The sequence below is a fragment of the Pecten maximus genome, chromosome 10 (genome assembly GCF_902652985.1).
Source record: "Pecten maximus chromosome 10, xPecMax1.1, whole genome shotgun sequence".
NCBI lineage: Eukaryota > Metazoa > Mollusca > Bivalvia > Pectinida > Pectinidae > Pecten > Pecten maximus.
Window position 1 is genome coordinate 44,119,369 of NC_047024.1, and position 20,966 is coordinate 44,140,334.

Below are 20,966 nucleotides of genomic sequence, written 5' to 3' on the forward strand. Positions count from 1 at the left end.
CAGACCCCGATCTCTACAATAACTTACACTAACACCTCTAGGAGTTGGCAGACCCCGATCTCTACAATAACTTACACTAACATCTGTAGGAGTTGGCAGACCCCGATCTCTACAATAACTTACACTAACATCTGTAGGAGTTGGCAGACCCTGATCTCTACAATAACTTACACTAACATCTCTAGGAGTTGGCAGACCCTGATCTCTACAATAACTTACACTAACATCTGTAGGAGTTGGCAGACCCTGATCTCTACAATAACTTACACTAACATCTGTAGGAGTTGGCAGACCCCGATCTCTACAATAACTTACACTAACATCTGTAGGAGTTGGCAGACCCTGATCTCTACAATAACTTACACTAACACCTCTAGGAGTTGGCAGACCCCGATCTCTACAATAACTTACACTAACATCTGTAGGAGTTGGCAGACCCTGATCTCTACAATAACTTACACTAACATCTGTAGGAGTTGGCAGACCCCGATCTCTACAATAACTTACACTAACATCTGTAGGAGTTGGCAGACCCCGATCTCTACAATAACTTACACTAACATCTGTAGGAGTTGGCAGACCCCGATCTCTACAATAACTTACACTAACATCTGTAGGAGTTGGCAGACCCCGATCTCTACAATAACTTACACTAACATCTGTAGGAGTTGGCAGACCCTGATCTCTACAATAACTTACACTAACATCTGTAGGAGTTGGCAGACCCCGATCTCTACAATAACTTACACTAACATCTGTAGGAGTTGGCAGACCCCGATCTCTACAATAACTTACACTAACGTCTGTAGGAGTTGGCAGACCCCGATCTCTACAATAACTTACACTAACGTCTGTAGGAGTTGGCAGACCCCGATCTCTACAATAACTTACACTAACGTCTGTAGGAGTTGGCAGACCCCGATCTCTACAATAACTTACACTAACGTCTGTAGGAGTTGGCAGACCCCGATCTCTACAATAACTTACACTAACGTCTGTAGGAGTTGGCAGACCCCGATCTCTACAATAACTTACACTAACATCTGTAGGAGTTGGCACACCCCGATCTCTACAATAACTTACACTAACATCTGTAGGAGTTGGCAGACCCCGATCTCTACAATAACTTACACTAACACCTCTAGGAGTTGGCAGACCCCGATCTCTACAATAACTTACACTAACGTCTGTAGGAGTTGGCAGACCCCGATCTCTACAATAACTTACACTAACATCTGTAGGAGTTGGCAGACCCCGATCTCTACAATAACTTACACTAACATCTGTAGGAGTTGTCAGACCCCGATCTCTACAATAACTTACACTAACGTCTGTAGGAGTTGGCAGACCCTGATCTCTACAATAACTTACACTAACGTCTGTAGGAGTTGGCAGACCCTGATCTCTACAATAACTTACACTAACACCTCTAGGAGTTGGCAGACCCCGATCTCTACAATAACTTACACTAACATCTCTAGGAGTTGACAGACTCTGATCTCTACAATAACTTACACTAACATCTGTAGGAGTTGGCAGACCCTGATCTCTACAATAACTTACACTAACATCTCTAGGAGTTGACAGACCCTGATCTCTACAATAACTTACACTAACACCTCTAGGAGTTGGCAGACCCTGATCTCTACAATAACTTACACTAACGTCTGTAGGAGTTGGCAGACCCCGATCTCTACAATAACTTACACTAACATCTGTAGGAGTTGGCAGACCCTGATCTCTACAATAACTTACACTAACACCTCTAGGAGTTGGCAGACCCCGATCTCTACAATAACTTACACTAACATCTCTAGGAGTTGGCAGACCCCGATCTCTACAATAACTTACACTAACATCTGTAGGAGTTGGCAGACCCTGATCTCTACAATAACTTACACTAACATCTGTAGGAGTTGGCAGACCCTGATCTCTACAATAACTTACACTAACATCTGTAGGAGTAGGCAGACCCTGATCTCTACAATAACTTACACTAACATCTGTAGGAGTTGGCAGACCCTGATCTCTACAATAACTTACACTAACATCTGTAGGAGTAGGCAGACCCTGATCTCTACAATAACCTTTTGTTATACAGACACTGTCCTATAGGGAGTCGCTGCACTGTGTACAGACGGCGTTCATCATTTTGTCCGGACAGGGAGCTGCACTGAACATTGATCCTATCACCTTCTACACCCATCTGTACAATACACTGTTCAAGGTCCATGCAGGTAAGTGTCAACAACTGTTCAAGTAGTACATTAAGAGCCAGTCATCTGATTTCAAATTCACTGGTTTTCAAAAATTCCTTAAAAGACCTGATAAGATAGAATCAAAAACTCCTCTTAGATGGAAGGGTGCTTTACCTTAATTGTGAATTTGATGACTGGGATCAGTTCTTTCCCCTGAGGAGTGGGTAAACTGTACTAAGATTATATAGGAAAATCAAGTTTTCGACTATCATTTGTTGAATCATCAGTATCAGATGTCAGTTTGATGGTATGCACAGATTTGACTGACCCCAGGGACTGATATATGGGGCCAAAAAGAGACTGAAATATTTCATATTTAGGTGACAATAAAGGCCCATGGGCCTCTTGTTTATATTAAACAGGGTCGTCTTGTGAAGATATCCCTATCATCCTCAATTGTCTGGATGCCATGGTAACAAGAAGGAAAAGGCAGGTGAGTGTTGCTTCATCTTCATTAAAACATTTTCTGCTCTAACCTCACTGAGTCCACCATTGTCTACCTGTAACCTCACTGAGTCCACCATTGTCTACCTGTAACCTCACTGAGTCCACCATTGTCTACCTGTAACCTCACTGAGTCCACCATTGTCTACCTGTAACCACCCTCAGTCCACCATTGTCTACCTGTAACCACCATCAGTCCACCATTGTCTACCTGTAACCATCCTCAGCCCACAGTTGTCTACCTGTAACCTCACTCAGTCCACCATTGTCTACCTGTAACCTCACTCAGTCCACCATTGTCTACCTGTAACCTCACTCAGCCCACCATTGTCTACCTGTAACCATCCTCAGCCCACCATTGTCTACCTGTAACCTCACTCAGTCTGCCATTGTCTACCTGTAACCTCACTCAGTCCACCATTGTCTACCTGTAACCTTACCCAGTCTGCCATTGTCTACCTGTAACCTCACTCAGTCCACCATTGTCTACCTGTAACCACCCTCAGTCCACCATTGTCTACCGGTAACCTCCCTCAGTCCACCATTGTCTACCTGTAACTCCACTGAGTCCACCATTGTCTACCTGTTACCACCCTCAGTCCACCATTGTCTACCTGTAACCTCACTCAGTCTGCCATCGTCTACCTGTAACCTCACTGAGTCCACCATTGTCTACCTGTAACCTCACTGAGTCCACCATTGTCTACCTGTAACCTCACTGAGTCCACCATTGTCTACCTGTAACCTCACTGAGTCCACCATTGTCTACCTGTAACCACCCTCAGCCCACCATTGTCTACCTGTAACCTCCCTCAGTCCACCATTGTCTACCTGTAACCCCACTGAGTCCACCATTGTCTACCTGTAACCTCACTGAGTCCACCATTGTCTACCTGTAACCATCCTCAGTCCACCATTGTCTACCTGTTACCTCCCTCAGTCCACCATTGTCTACCTGTAACCACCCTCAGCCCACCATTGTCTACCTGTAACCTCCCGCAGTCCACCATTGTCTACCTGTAACCTCACTCAGTCCACCATTGTCTACCTGTAACCACCCTCAGTCCACCATTGTCTACCGGTAACCTCCCTCAGTCCACCATTGTCTACCTGTAACTCCACTGAGTCCACCATTGTCTACCTGTTACCACCCTCAGTCCACCATTGTCTACCGGTAACCTCCCTCAGTCCACCATTGTCTACCTGTAACCTCCCTCAGTCCACCATTGTCTACCTGTAACCCCACTGAGTCCACCATTGTCTACCTGTAACCATCCTCAGTCCACCATTGTCTACCTGTAACCTCCCTCAGTCCACCATTGTCTACCTGTAACCTCCCTCAGTCCACCATTGTCTACCTGTAAGCTCACTCAGTCCACCATTGTCTACCTGTAACCCCACTGAGTCCACCATTGTCTACCTGTAACCTCACTGAGTCCACCATTGTCTACCTGTAACCATCCTCAGCCCACCATTGTCTACCTGTAACCTCACTGAGTCCACCATTGTCTACCTGTAACCATCCTCAGTCCACCATTGTCTACCTGTAACCTCCCTCAGTCCACCATTGTCTACCTGTAACCTCCCTCAGTCCACCATTGTCTACCTGTAACCTCCCTCAGTCCACCATTGTCTACCTGTAACCTCCCTCAGTCCACCATTGTCTACCTGTAACCTCCCTCAGTCCACCATTGTCTACCTGTAACCTCCCTCAGTCCACCATTGTCTACCTGTAACCTCACTCAGTCCACCATTGTCTACCTGTAAGCTCACTCAGTCCACCATTGTCTACCTGTAACCCCACTGAGTCCACCATTGTCTACCTGTAACCTCACTGAGTCCACCATTGTCTACCTGTAACCATCCTCAGCCCACCATTGTCTACCTGTAACCTCACTGAGTCCACCATTGTCTACCTGTAACCATCCTCAGTCCACCATTGTCTACCTGTAACCTCCCTCAGTCCACCATTGTCTACCTGTAACCTCCCTCAGTCCACCATTGTCTACCTGTAACCTCCCTCAGTCCACCATTGTCTACCTGTAACCTCCCTCAGTCCACCATTGTCTACCTGTAACCTCCCTCAGTCCACCATTGTCTACCTGTAACCTCCCTCAGTCCACCATTGTCTACCTGTAACCTCACTCAGTCCACCATTGTCTACCTGTAACCTCACTCAGTCCACCATTGTCTACCTGTAACCTCACTCAGTCCACCATTGTCTACCTGTAACCTTCCTCAGTCCACCATTGTCTACCTGTAACCTCACTCAGTCCACCATTGTCTACCTGTAACCTCACTCAGTCCACCATTGTCTACCTGTAACCTCACTCAGTCCACCATTGTCTACCTGTAACAATACTTGGTTCACAATCACTGTTGAAGAATACACATAAGACTAGGCAGACATCAAATAAAACAAATAGGTAAGCTAAACTGATTTCAAACAAATTCATTAATTTCTCTATGATTCTGTTCTCAGAAATGAGACTAGAAATACAAATAATTGATACTCTATGAAATATTTCAGATTTCCCAGCAAAGAGTTCTGGCATTCATCAAGAGACTGTTAACACTGGCCCTGATGCAGTGTCATGAGGGCAGCCTTGGTTTACTGTTAGCTGTCAGAAGCTTCATATTGGTAAGATGGCTTCAGTTACAAAATGTTAGTAAAGGGATACTTCATTTACTTACCTGCCCAAAGAGTGAGGTAGATTAAGTTGTTGTATAGCATCTGTCATCCTTATGTGAATCTGTCCTTGGTCCAATACTTACTTTTTCATTTTATGGTAAACTGATCTTGATTTGGATGTGATCAACTGTTTCGCGATGGACTCTTTACTAGGTGTTGATATACAAAGGCTAAGCAACTCTGCAGTTTCTAAGTATTAAAAAAGAAAGGTCCTATGCAAAGTGTTGCCATTGGCTTTACGACGAATAACGATTGATATTAAGTCAATCGTTGGAAGTTATAAACACAATATTTTCTGAATATCAGCGACATTCAGCTTGGCTACCACCCATAGTTTAGTTGTGGAGTTTTGTCATTAAACAATTTGGTTAAGGTGTCCTGACACTTTGTCACTAGCCCTCCACCTCTGGGTTGCAAGTTCAAAATCCATGTGGGGCAGTTGCCAGGTACTGACCGTAGGTCGGTGGTTTTTCTCCGGGTACTCCAGCTTTCCTCCACCTTAAAAACCTGGCATGCCCTTAAATGACCCTGGCTGTTGATAGGATTTTAAACAAAATAAACCAAACCCATTCAAGATATCCTACATATCATATACAATCAAAAGCAAGTATAAAACTTGTCCATGCTGCTTCGAATTCCTAACTCAAAGTTGGTGTATTGATCAGTAAACTAAACAGTGTTAATATGATGTTGGTGTATTGATCAGTAAACAGTGTTAATATGATGTTGGTGTATTGATGAGTAAACTAAACAGTGTTAATATGATGTTGGTGTATTGATCAGTAAACAGTGTTAATATGATGTTGGTGTATTGATCAGTAAACTAAACAGTGTTAATATGATGTTTGTGTATTGATCAGTAAACAGTGTTAATATGATGTTGGTGTATTGATCAGTAAACAGTGTTAATATGATGTTGGTGTATTGATGAGTAAACTAAACAGTGTTAATATGATGTTGGTGTATTGATCAGTAAACAGTGTTAATATGATGTTGGTGTATTGATCAGTAAACTAAACAGTGTTAATATGATGTTGGTGTATTGATCAGTAAACAGTGTTAATATGATGTTGGTGTATTGATCAGTAAACAGTGTTAATATGATGTTGGTGTATTGATCAGTAAACTAAACAGTGTTAATATGATGTTGGTGTATTGATGAGTAAACTAAACAGTGTTAATATGATGTTGGTGTATTGATCAGTAAACTAAACAGTGTTAATATGATGTTGGTGTATTGATCAGTAAACAGTGTTAATATGATGTTGGTGTATTGATCAGTAAACAGTGTTAATATGATGTTGGTGTATTGATCAGTAAACTAAACAGTGTTAATATGATGTTGGTGTATTGATCAGTAAACAGTGTTAATATGATGTTGGTGTATTGATGAGTAAACTAAACAGTGTTAATATGATGTTGGTGTATTGATCAGTAAACTAAACAGTGTTAATATGATGTTGGTGTATTGATCAGTAAACAGTGTTAATATGATGTTGGTGTATTGATCAGTAAACAGTGTTAATATATGATGTTGGTGTATTGATTAGTAAACTAAACAGTGTTAATATGATGTTGGTGTATTGATCAGTAAACTAAACAGTGTTAATATGATGTTGGTGTATTGATCAGTAAACAGTGTTAATATGATGTTGGTGTATTGATCAGTAAACTAAACAGTGTTAATATGATGTTGGTGTATTGATCAGTAAACTAAACAGTGTTAATATGATGTTGGTGTATTGATCAGTAAACAGTGTTAATATGATGTTGGTGTATTGATTAGTAAACTAAACAGTGTTAATATGATGTTGGTGTATTGATCAGTAAACAGTGTTAATATGATGTTGGTGTATTGATGAGTAAACTAAACAGTGTTAATATGATGTTGGTGTATTGATCAGTAAACAGTGTTAATATGATGTTGGTGTATTGATCAGTAAACAGTGTTAATATGATGTTGGTGTATTGATCAGTAAACTAAACAGTGTTAATATGATGTTGGTGTATTGATCAGTAAACTAAACAGTGTTAATATGATGTTGGTGTATTGATCAGTAAACAGTGTTAATATGATGTTGTGACATTGAAATGTTATCAGAAGTAAATGATGGATAACATGATCAAAAGTCAATGTCACTGGGTCAGAGTTGAAGGTCAGCGATTCTATCTCATTCAAATGGTATCAGTGTTTCATCAATGGGAACTAGAAAAGTGACATAGCAATAGGTCAATAGGTCAAGGTCAAACGGTTCATCTCATAGCAAATAATTGACAATGATCATGCAGCAAATGCTTTTGTTCTGAAGTTACATCTTCTTTATCTTTTAGTTGACCTTTTCGTCGACCTTTTTGTCGACTTTTTAGTTCACCTTTTAGTCGACCTTTTAGTCGACCTTTTCGTGTAAAGCTGCCATGTTATCTACTATCTAGTGTAAAGCTGCCATGTTATCTACTATCTAGTGTAAAGCTGCCATGTTATCTACTATCTAGTGTAAAGCTGCCATGTTATCTACTATCTAGTGTGAAGCTGCCATGTTATCTACTATCTAGTGTGAAGCTGCCATGTTATCTACTATCTAGTGTAAAGCTGCCATGTTATCTACTATCTAGTGTAAAGCTGCCATGTTATCTACTATCTAGTGTAAAGCTGCCATGTTATCTACTATCTAGTGTAAAGCTGCCATGTTATCTACTATCTAGTGTGAAGCTGCCATGTTATCTACTATCTAGTGTAAAGCTGCCATGTTATCTACTATCTAGTGTAAAGCTGCCATGTTATCTACTATCTAGTGTAAAGCTGCCATGTTATCTACTATCTAGTGTAAAGCTGCCATGTTATCTACTATCTAGTGTAAAGCTGCCATGTTATCTACTATCTAGTGTAAAGCTGCCATGTTATCTACTATCTAGTGTAAAGCTGCCATGTTATCTACTATCTAGTGTGAAGCTGCCATGTTATCTACTATCTAGTGTAAAGCTGCCATGTTATCTACTATCTAGTGTAAAGCTGCCATGTTATCTACTAACTAGTGTGAAGCTGCCATGTTATCTACTATCTAGTGTAAAGCTGCCATGTTATCTACTATCTAGTGTAAAGCTGCCATGTTATCTACTATCTAGTGTAAAGCTGCCATGTTATCTACTATCTAGTGTAAAGCTGCCATGTTATCTACTATCTAGTGTGAAGCTGCCATGTTATCTACTATCTAGTGTGAAGCTGCCATGTTATCTACTATCTAGTGTGAAGCTGCCATGTTATCTACTATCTAGTGTGAAGCTGCCATGTTATCTACTATCTAGTGTGAAGCTGCCATGTTATCTACTATCTAGTGTAAAGCTGCCATGTTATCTACTATCTAGTGTGAAGCTGCCATGTTATCTACTAACTAGTGTGAAGCTGCCATGTTATCTACTATCTAGTGTGAAGCTGCCATGTTATCTACTATCTAGTGTAAAGCTGCCATGTTATCTACTAACTAGTGTGAAGCTGCCATGTTATCTACTATCTAGTGTAAAGCTGCCATGTTATCTACTATCTAGTGTAAAGCTGCCATGTTATCTACTATCTAGTGTGAAGCTGCCATGTTATCTACTAACTAGTGTAAAGCTGCCATGTTATCTACTATCTAGTGTAAAGCTGCCATGTTATCTACTATCTAGTGTGAAGCTGCCATGTTATCTACTATCTAGTGTGAAGCTGCCATGTTATCTACTAACTAGTGTGAAGCTGCCATGTTATCTACTATCTAGTGTGAAGCTGCCATGTTATCTACTATCTAGTGTAAAGCTGCCATGTTATCTACTATCTAGTGTGAAGCTGCCATGTTATCTACTATCTAGTGTAAAGCTGCCATGTTATCTACTATCTAGTGTGAAGCTGCCATGTTATCTACTATCTAGTGTAAAGCTGCCATGTTATCTACTATCTAGTGTAAAGCTGCCATGTTATCTACTATCTAGTGTAAAGCTGCCATGTTATCTACTATCTAGTGTAAAGCTGCCATGTTATCTACTATCTAGTGTAAAGCTGCCATGTTATCTACTATCTAGTGTGAAGCTGCCATGTTATCTACTATCTAGTGTAAAGCTGCCATGTTATCTACTATCTAGTGTGAAGCTGCCATGTTATCTACTATCTAGTGTAAAGCTGCCATGTTATCTACTATCTAGTGTGAAGCTGCCATGTTATCTACTAACTAGTGTGAAGCTGCCATGTTATCTACTATCTAGTGTAAAGCTGCCATGTTATCTACTATCTAGTGTGAAGCTGCCATGTTATCTACTATCTAGTGTGAAGCTGCCATGTTATCTACTATCTAGTGTGAAGCTGCCATGTTATCTACTATCTAGTGTGAAGCTGCCATGTTATCTACTATCTAGTGTTAAGCTGCCATGCTATCTACTATCTAGTGTAAAGCTGCCATGTTATATGCTTCAAAACTGTGTTCACACCATATGTATTTATTCTAATATTTGTCTTACAGACCTACAAATCTAGTGAGATGCTCTTTGATAATGAGACTCAGGGGAGTGGTGTCTTCCTGCCAGAGTTGGCTGATCCTGAACACTGCAATGCACACAACAGTATGTTGTGGGAGCTACCACTGTTAAAGGTGAGAGGTATAGTTATACACACAACACTATGTTATGGGACCTTGTGGGACCTACCACTGTTACAGGTGAGAGGTAGTTATACACACAACACTATGTTGTGGGACCTACCACTGTTACAGGTGAGAGGTAGTTATACACACAACACTATGTTGTGGGACCTACCACTGTTACAGGTGAGAGGTAGTTATACACACAACACTATGTTGTGGGACCTACCACTGTTACAGGTGAGAGGTAGTTATACACACAACACTATGTTGTAGGACCTACCACTGTTACAGGTGAGAGGTAGTTATACACACAACACTATGTTGTGGGACCTACCACTGTTACAGGTGAGAGGTAGTTATACACACAACACTATGTTGTGGGACCTACCACTGTTACAGGTGAGAGGTAGTTATACACAACACTATGTTGTGGGACCTTGTGGGACCTACCACTGTTACAGGTGAGAGGTAGTTATACACACAACTCTATGTTGTGGGACCTACCACTGTTACAGGTGAGAGGTAGTTATACACACAACACTATGTTGTGGGACCTACCACTGTTACAGGTGAGAGGTAGTTATACACACAACACTATGTTGTGGGACCTACCACTGTTGTAGGTGAGAGGTAGTTATACACACAACACTATGTTGTGGGACCTACCACTGTTGTAGGTGAGAGGTAGTTATACACACAACACTCATTATTTCTCCAAAAAATACTGGAATCATGATATGTTAGCTAAGTAAATTAAAGTTTATCACATTCTTACAGCTGTGATAGGGTTTTCCTTTACTTCACAGCTGTGATAGGGTTTTCCTTTACTTCACAGCTGTGATAGCGTTTTCCTTTACTTCCACAGCTGTGATAGGGTTTTCCTTTACTTCCACAGCTGTGATAGGGTTTTCCTTTACTTCCACAGCTGTGATAGGGTTTTCCTTTACTTCCACAGCTGTGATAGGGTTTTCCTTTACTTCACAGCTGTGATAGGGTTTTCCTTTACTTCCACAGCTGTGATAGGGTTTTCCTTTACTTCACAGCTGTGATAGGGTTTTCCTTTACTTCCACAGCTGTGATAGGGTTTTCCTTTACTTCACAGCTGTGATAGGGTTTTCCTTTACTTCACAGCTGTGATAGGGTTTTCCTTTACTTCCACAGCTGTGATAGGGTTTTCCTTTACTTCACAGCTGTGATAGGGTTTTCTTTTACTTCCACAGCTGTGATAGGGTTTTCCTTTAATTCCTGTTTAAATTTATCACTTTCTCACAGCTGTGATAGGGTTTTCCTTTACTTCCACAGCTGTGATGGGGTTTTACTTTACTTCCACAGCTGTGATGGGGTTTTCCTTTACTTCCACAGCTGTGATAGGGTTTTCCTTTACTTCCACAGCTGTGATAGGGTTTTCCTTTACTTCACAGCTGTGATAGGGTTTTCCTTTACTTCACAGCTGTGATAGGGTTTTCTTTTACTTCCACAGCTGTGATAGGGTTTTCCTTTAATTCCTGTTTAAATTTATCACTTTCTCACAGCTGTGATGGGGTTTTACTTTACTTCCACAGCTGTGATGGGGTTTTCCTTTACTTCCACAGCTGAGATAGGGTTTTCCTTTACTTCCACAGCTGTGATAGGGTTTTCCTTTACTTCACAGCTGTGATAGGGTTTTCCTTTACTTCACAGCTGTGATAGGGTTTTCTTTTACTTCCACAGCTGTGATAGGGTTTTCCTTTAATTCCTGTTTAAATTTATCACTTTCTCACAGCTGTGATAGGGTTTTCCTTTACTTCACAGCTGTGATAGGGTTTTCCTTTACTTCCACAGCTGTGATAGGGTTTTCCTTTACTTCACAGCTGTGATAGGGTTTTCTTTTACTTCCACAGCTGTGATAGGGTTTTCCTTTAATTCCTGTTTAAATTTATCACTTTCTCACAGCTGTGATAGGGTTTTCCTTTACTTCCACAGCTGTGATGGGGTTTTACTTTACTTCCACAGCTGTGATGGGGTTTTCCTTTACTTCCACAGCTGTGATAGGGTTTTCCTTTACTTCCACAGCTGTGATGGGGTTTTCCTTTACTTCCACAGCTGTGATAGGGTTTTCCTTTACTTCCACAGCTGTGATAGGGTTTTCTTTTAATCCCTGGTAAAGTTAAACATTTTAAGACTAAAAACAAACAATGTCTATTGTGCAGCCATCTTTGATTTTAACAATTATGACTACTTCTCAAAACCTTGGTGATCTTTGTTAGATTTCATAAATAAGATTCCCTTGTTATCAAATGAAGAAGAGGGGGGAAATCTGACATTACAGCTACATTGTAATACCAATATAATCTGGTAGGTGCCAAGGTCCTTGTGTGATCTCTTGCTTTATGTAGACATGGAGAATAAAATTCTAACTTGTTTTATTTGTGTCTATTTTAATGAAATTGTGTATTTATGTTTTAGCGTCATTACCATCCACTGGTTAGACAGATCAGTAGCCATGTGTCACTACTAACCCCGACTACAGGAGAAGGACAATTAGCCACGGACCTCGCACGAAAGTAAGCTACCTCACTCACATGGCCTCTACCAGTAGTCACATTCTACCGTATACTGTTATAGTAACGATGGTCTCTTCCAGTGGGTACATTCTACTGTTATAGTAACGATGGTCTCTACCAGTGGGAACATTCTACTGTTATAGTAACGATGGTCTCTACCAGTGGGTACATTCTACCATATACTGTTATAGTAACGAAGGTCTCTACCAGTGGGTACATTCTACCATATACTGTTATAGTAATGATGGTCTCTACCAGTGGGTACATTCTACTGTTATAGTAACGATGGTCTCTACCAGTGGGTACATTCTACCGTATACTGTTATAGTAATGATGGTCTCTACCAGTGGGTACATTCTACCATATACTGATATAGTAACGATGGTCTCTACCAGTGGGTACATTCTACTGTTATAGTAACGATGGTCTCTACCAGTGGGTACATTCTACTGTTATAGTAACGATGGTCTCTACCAGTGGGTACATTCTACTGTTATAGTAACGATGGTCTCTACCAGTGGGTACATTCTACCATATACTGTTATAGTAACGATGGTCTCTACCAGTGGGTACATTCTAAAGTAACACTTTAGGGCCCAGCATCCTGTGATGTGGTACCCTGTAGTAACACTTTAGGGCCCAGCATCCTGTGATGTGGTGCCCTGTAGTAACACTTTAGGGCCCAGCATCCTGTGATGTGGTGCCCTGTTGTAACACTTTAGGGCCCAGCATCCTGTGATGTGGTGCCCTGTTGTAACACTTTAGGGCCCAGCATCCTGTGATGTGGTGCCCTGTAGTAACACTTTAGGGCCCAGCATCCTGTGATGTGGTGCCCTGTAGTAACACTTTAGGGCCCAGCATCCTGTGATGTGGTGCCCTGTTGTAACACTTTAGGGCCCAGCATCCTGTGATGTGGTGCCCTGTTGTAACACTTTAGGGCCCAACATTCTGTGATGTGGTGCCCTGTAGTAACACTTTAGGGCCCAGCATTCTGTGATGTGGTACCCTGTAGTAACACTTTAGGGCCCAACATTCTGTGATGTGGTGCCCTGTAGTAACACTTTAGGGCCCAGCATCCTGTGATGTGGTACCCTGTAGTAACACTTTAGGGCCCAGCATTCTGTGATGTGGTACCCTGTAGTAACACTTTAGGGCCCAACATTCTGTGATGTGGTGCCCTGTAGTAACACTTTAGGGCCCAGCATCCTGTGATGTGGTGCCCTGTAGTAACACTTTAGGGCCCAGCATCCTGTGATGTGGTGCCCTATAGTCTGTACATTTCTGTCTGTCAGCTTGTTTTTAGCTCACTTGGTCCATAAGATAAGCTTATACTATACCACAGCGTCTGTCATCCATCTGTTCACAATTTCTTCAAACAACTCCTTCTTAATCACTGATTGGAACTTAATTTGACAGGGAACAACCCTAGATAATGGTCCCCTGTAAATATAAAAGACCCAGAGGGACAAGTGAAGGCCCAATAGGGGAAATACTTTCATGTAAGAGGCCAAGAGGGAAAATACAGCAAATTCTTTAAAATCCTTCTTCTGTAGGAATGAAAGGATTTGGTCCAGATATGGTCTAATGCATCCTTATGTGAAGGGAAACTGATTTTGTATAAGAGGTGTGTCTGAAAGATAGAAATTAAAGGAATTTTTTTAGGTGGCACATTGTAGCACACTTGTCTTTATCTAAGACACTAGTGTTTGATTCCCCGATTGGATGTGGAAAGGTATGGGGTCACCTGCCCGACCACTTGATTCCCCGATTGGATGTGGAAAGGTATGGGGTCACCTGCCCGACCATGTGGGGATTACCCTGGTACTCCCACCATACAGTAAGACCCCTCGCTCGCCTCCATACAGACCGACATGCTAGATAAATATAAGTTGATGTAACTTGTTCTGCAAAAATAAAAGGATTTGATCTTTATCATATTGCATTTTTGACATATTTAAAAATGTTGCTTAATCACCATCACCTATATTGTACAATGTAGACTATGGTCATATCTACAACTGTTCAAGACATTGAAAACCCACAAATTTCCCAGAAAAACAATAATGAAAAGAAACATAACGATACAATTGATGAAAAGCCCCAATGAATAAACCTAACCTACTCCTATACATGTATTTGAATCAGATGGTTATCAGGTTGGCATTTGCAAAAATGACCTAGATCAGATACAGGCCCATTGGGTCTCTTGTTTATAATATATGGATAAAAAGCAGTGAGCTGCATCGGAAATACATACCACACTCTCTTTTCCAGAAGTCCTAAGGAGCTGTATGAAGCACATCAAACCAGAGAGGAGCTCTTCTTTCCAATGCCACCAAAGAAATCCTCCTCAAAAAACAAAACGCTACACAACAAGGTACCATAGAAAGTATTAACACTGTTAGCTGTGACTTATTATACTGTAGATGTTGGGGGAGGGTTAGCTGTGACTTATTATACTGTAGATGTTGGGGGAGGGTTAGCAGTGACTTATTATACTCTAGATGTTGGGGGAGGGTTAGCTGTGACTTATTATACTGTAGATGTTGGGGGAGGGTTAGCTGTGACTTATTATACTGTAGATGTTGGGGGAGGGTTAGCAGTGACTTATTATACTGTAGATGTTGGGGGAGGGTTAGCTGTGACTTATTATACTCTAGATATTGGGGGAGGGTTAGCTGTGACTTATTATACTGTAGATGTTGGGGGAGGGTTAGCAGTGACTTATTATACTGTAGATGTTGGGGGAGGGTTAGCAGTGACTTATTATACTGTAGATGTTGGGGGAGGGTTAGCTGTGACTTATTATACTGTAGATGTTGGGGGAGGGTTAGCTATGACTTATTATACTGTAGATGTTGGGGGAGGGTTAGCTGTGACTTATTATACTGTAGATGTTGGGGGAGGGTTAGCTGTGACTTATTATACTGTAGATGTTGGGGGAGGGTTAGCTGTGACTTATTATACTGTAGATGTTGGGGGAGGGTTAGCATGTGACTTATTATACTGTAGATGTTGGGGGAGGGTTAGCTGTGACTTATTATACTGTAGATGTTGGGGGAGGGTTAGCAGTGACTTATTATACTGTAGATGTTGGGGGAGGGTTAGCTGTGACTTATTATACTGTAGATGTTGGGGGAGGGTTAGCAGTGACTTATTATACTGTAGATGTTGGGGGAGGGTTAGCTGTGACTTATTATACTGTAGATGTTGGGGGAGGGTTAGCTGTGACTTATTATACTGTAGATGTTGGGGGAGGGTTAGCTGTGACTTATTATACTGTAGATGTTGGGGGAGGGTTAGCTGTGACTTATTATACTGTAGATGTTGGGGGAGGGTTAGCTGTGACTTATTATACTCTAGATATTGGGGGAGGGTTAGCAGTGACTTATTATACTGTAGATGTTGGGGGAGGGTTAGCAGTGACTTATTATACTGTAGATGTTGGGGGAGGGTTAGCTGTGACTTATTATACTGTAGATGTTGGGGGAGGGTTAGCTGTGACTTATTATACTGTAGATGTTGGGGGAGGGTTAGCTGTGACTTATTATACTGTAGATGTTGGGGGAGGGTTAGCTGTGACTTATTATACTGTAGATGTTGGGGGAGGGTTAGCTGTGACTTATTATACTGTAGATGTTGGGGGAGGGTTAGCTGTGACTTATTATACTGTAGATGTTGGGGGAGGGTTAGCTGTGACTTATTATACTGTAGATGTTGGGGGAGGGTTAGCTGTGACTTATTATACTGTAGATGTTGGGGGAGGGTTAGCTGTGACTTATTATACTGTAGATGTTGGGGGAGGGTTAGCTGTGACTTATTATACTGTAGATGTTGGGGGAGGGTTAGCTGTGACTTATTATACTGTAGATGTTGGGGGAGGGTTAGCTGTGACTTATTATACTGTAGATGTTGGGGGAGGGTTAGCTGTGACTTATTATACTGTAGATGTTGGGGGAGGGTTAGCTGTGACTTATTATACTGTAGATGTTGGGGGAGGGTTAGCTGTGACTTATTATACTGTAGATGTTGGGGGAGGGTTAGCTGTGACTTATTATACTGTAGATGTTGGGGGAGGGTTAGCAGTGACTTATTATACTGTAGATGTTGGGGGAGGGTTAGCTGTGACTTATTATACTCTAGATGTTGGGGGAGGGTTAGCTGTGACTTATTATACTCTAGATGTTGGGGGAGGGTTAGCTGTGACTTATTATACTGTAGATGTTGGGGGAGGGTTAGCTGTGACTTATTATACTGTAGATGTTGGGGGAGGGTTAGCTGTGACTTATTATACTGTAGATGTTGGGGGAGGGTTAGCTATGACTTATTATACTGTAGATGTTGGGGGAGGGTTAGCTGTGACTTATTATACTCTAGATGTTGGGGGAGGGTTAGCTGTGACTTATTATACTGTAGATGTTGGGGGAGGGTTAGCTGTGACTTATTATACTGTAGATGTTGGGGGAGGGTTAGCTATGACTTATTATACTCCAGATGTTGGGGGGAGGGTTAGCTGTGACTTATTATACTGTAGATGTTGGGGGCGGGTTAGCTGTGACTTATTATACTGTAGATGTTGGGGGAGGGTTAGCTGTGACTTATTATACTGTAGATGTTGGGGGCGGGTTAGCTGTGACTTATTATACTGTAGATGTTGGGGGCAGGGTTAGCTGTGACTTATTATACTCTAGATGTTGGGGGAGGGTTAGCTATGACTTATTATACTGCTAGATGTTGGGGGAGGGTTAGCTGTGACTTATTATACTGTAGATGTTGGGGGCGGGTTAGCTGTGACTTATTATACTGTAGATGTTGGGGGAGGGTTAGCTGTGACTTATTATACTCGTAGATGTTGGGGGAGGGTTAGCTGTGACTTATTATACTGTAGATGTTGGGGGAGGGTTAGCTGTGACTTATTATACTGTAGATGTTGGGGGCGGGTTAGCTGTGACTTATTATACTGTAGATGTTGGGGGAGGGTTAGCTGTGACTTATTATACTGTAGATGTTGGGGGAGGGTTAGCTGTGACTTATTATACTGTAGATGTTGGGGGAGGGTTAGCTGTGACTTATTATACTGTAGATGTTGGGGGAGGGTTAGCTGTGACTTATTATACTGTAGATGTTGGGGGAGGGTTAGCTGTGACTTATTATACTGTAGATGTTGGGGGAGGGTTAGCTGTGACTTATTATACTGTAGATGTTGGGGGAGGGTTAGCTGTGACTTATTATACTGTAGATGTTGGGGGAGGGTTAGCTGTGACTTATTATACTGTAGATGTTGGGGGAGGGTTAGCTGTGACTTATTATACTGTAGATGTTGGGGGAGGGTTAGCTGTGACTTATTATACTGTAGATGTTGGGGGAGGGTTAGCTGTGACTTATTATACTGTAGATGTTGGGGGCGGGTTAGCTGTGACTTATTATACTGTAGATGTTGGGGGAGGGTTAGCTGTGACTTATTATACTGTAGATGTTGGGGGAGGGTTAGCTGTGACTTATTATACTGTAGATGTTGGGGGAGGGTTAGCTGTGACTTATTATACTGTAGATGTTGGGGGAGGGTTAGCTGTGACTTATTATACTGTAGATGTTGGGGGAGGGTTAGCTGTGACTTATTATACTGTAGATGTTGGGGGAGGGTTAGCTGTGACTTATTATACTGTAGATGTTGGGGGAGGGTTAGCTGTGACTTATTATACTCTAGATGTTGGGGGAGGGTTAGCTGTGACTTATTATACTGTAGATGTTGGGGGAGGGTTAGCTGTGACTTATTATACTGTAGATGTTGGGGGAGGGTTAGCTGTGACTTATTATACTGTAGATGTTGGGGGCGGGTTAGCTGTGACTTATTATACTGTAGATGTTGGGGGAGGGTTAGCTGTGACTTATTATACTGTAGATGTTGGGGGAGGGTTAGCTGTGACTTATTATACTGTAGATGTTGGGGGAGGGTTAGCTGTGACTTATTATACTGTAGATGTTGGGGGAGGGTTAGCTGTGACTTATTATACTGTAGATGTTGGGGGAGGGTTAGCTGTGACTTATTATACTCTAGATGTTGGGGGCGGGTGTGCATACTGGAATTACTGATGTTGGGGAATCAGGAGTGTCATGTACTCAAGTAGGTCACTGTGACCTACTTTTTAGGTGACCTTTTCTAATCGTCTTTTGTCTGTTGTGTGTCATGCGTCTTCTCTAAAACCGTTGAACCAAATTCAATGACATTTGGCAGGAAGCGTCTATGGCTAAAGGTCAACCAAAAATGGGAATTATATGGTCCCCATCCCCCAAGGGGCAGGGCTAAAAAGGATAAAGTTGACTTAAACTTAAAAATCTTCTTCTCTACTCTCAGATAAGATGGAATCAAATACTCTTCATTGATGGAAGGGTCTTAAGGTGCTTTTTCAAAATTGTGAATTTCATGACCCTGGGGTCTCACATTTGCCCCTGGGGAGGGAGTAAACTTTACTGTAGTTTATATATGGAATTCATATTTTTGACTATTATTTGTTGAATTTGTATTGGAATTCAATCCAATTTGTTAAACATTATCAGCATGGGATGACAGCTCGATGGTATGTTGGCCCTGACTGACCCCCTGGGCACAGCCAAAAAGTGTCAATTAAATTAACTTAAATACTTGAAAACTCGGGTGACCGTTAAGGCCCATTGGCCTCTTGTTGACCATTGACCTACAAACAAAATATCCAGGCTTTTTTTCTTACATGTACTTACTTATCACTTTAACTTTATACCAGCCAGTATCTCATGCTTCGAAAGTAACTTCGAAATACATTTTGACTTATATCACAGAAAAAGTGTAGCTGATTTGTCATCCAACTTGGTTGATCATTGATTCTGTACAACAGGCAAAATGAAAAATAATTTGTTTTACTTTTTGTTGGTTTAAGGTTGGTGGTCATAACCTGATTCAAAAGGACTTTAACCTTTCAACAGAAGATATGTTCCTGTCTTGTCGATTATGAAGGATTACGAAATACGCCAGGCTTTAAATACTACTCGGAAGTGAACTGATTTCAGTGATTGTGTCAGGAATTAAAACATTTAAACCAAGGCAGTGTTTGTTAAATCTAATTTTAACCCTGCAGACTTATCATTAACCCCTATCAAACATGTTTGAGGGGATAAAGGATTCGGCTCGTACATAGGTTAAACTTCATTGTCAGCTCTCTCAGGAGTTCTTTTCTCAAGGAAATTTGTTACAAAACATACACTCCTTTATTTACATAGCTATTGCCCATAGATTATAATAATTTAACTTTGTCAGCGCTCTCACTCGAGGGAATTTCATGAAATTTGTTACATAGAGTATCGCCCTTAGTTTATATTTCAAATATTTTTCTACTTTTGAACTGCCTCTTCCAATAATCCCTAAAATACAGGTGAATAAAATCCTGTCATTTGTTTAAAAGGTTTTTTTTATGACTGTCTTTTCCATATCCGGCCCCTTTTCTCCTGCCCCGTCTTTTCCATATCCGGCCCCGTCTTTTCCATATCCGGCCCCTTTTCTCCTGCCCTGTCTTTTCCATATCCGGCCCCTTTTCTCCTGCCCTGTCTTTTCCATATCCGGCCCCTTTTCTCCTGCCCTGTCTTTTCCATATCCGGCCCCTTTTCTCCTGCCTTGTCTTTTCCATATCCGGCCCCTTTTCTCCTGCCCTGTCTTTTCCATATCCGGCCCCTTTTCTCCTGCCCTGTCTTTTCCATATCCGGCCCCTTTTCTCCTGCCCCGTGAGTTTCTTTTTCTATGTTTATACAACATTAGATCTCATTTGGTCATTAATGCTCCAGACCTAATTTCATCAAAATCTATTCAGGCATTCAGGACTAGTAGGGATTTAAATGATCTACCTCTATTTTCCCCCAGCCCCAGGGGAGCTACACCCTTTGTTTATAGAACAATAGATCTCCTTTGCCCAATTATGCATTAAAATCAATTCCAGGCATTCAGGACTAGTAGGTATTTAAATGAAATGTTGACGAACGACTTACAGATGTCACACCATGGCATAAGCTCATTACCGGTTTTTTGAACCGGGTGAGCTAAAAACCAGAGAACACTTGTCACAATATAAGATTATTTATTCATAATCAATTTGATGTGTACAAATTATTGATGGAAAGTTTAATCTACAATATATCTAGCAAAATGTCTTAAAACTAATCACCAGATTCAACCTACAATGTACATTTTAATGACAATTATAACTAGAACATCGATAGGTCAGCAAAGGCCCCCCTGTGTGACAATATATATCGCCTGGTATCGTCAAGAAGCCATTTGCCCATATTGCTGAGGTTGAAGTTTGACATTTGGGCTTCAAAAACAATCACAAGGAAGCAAAACATACATGTACCAGGGTCTGCTTCTTGTTTCTGTCCTAAATATATTCTGGGCTAA

At 41.4% G+C, this 20,966-nt stretch overlaps 1 protein-coding gene across 1 annotated transcript in view; it reads left to right on the forward strand.

Annotated features, from left to right (window-relative positions):
• The window catches only part of LOC117336727 (nucleolar complex protein 3 homolog), a 50,853-nt gene extending 31,232 nt beyond the window's left edge, over positions 1-19,621 (forward strand). Inside the window, exons 15-21 of the mRNA XM_033897341.1 lie at positions 2,102-2,237; positions 2,621-2,691; positions 5,233-5,343; positions 9,882-10,010; positions 12,447-12,544; positions 14,819-14,921; positions 19,459-19,621. Of these exons, the coding sequence (XP_033753232.1) occupies positions 2,102-2,237; positions 2,621-2,691; positions 5,233-5,343; positions 9,882-10,010; positions 12,447-12,544; positions 14,819-14,921; positions 19,459-19,533 (723 nt within the window). The 3' untranslated portion in view covers positions 19,534-19,621. The remainder of the gene's footprint in view (positions 1-2,101; positions 2,238-2,620; positions 2,692-5,232; positions 5,344-9,881; positions 10,011-12,446; positions 12,545-14,818; positions 14,922-19,458) is intronic.
• The last annotated feature ends 1,345 nt before the right edge of the window (positions 19,622-20,966 follow it).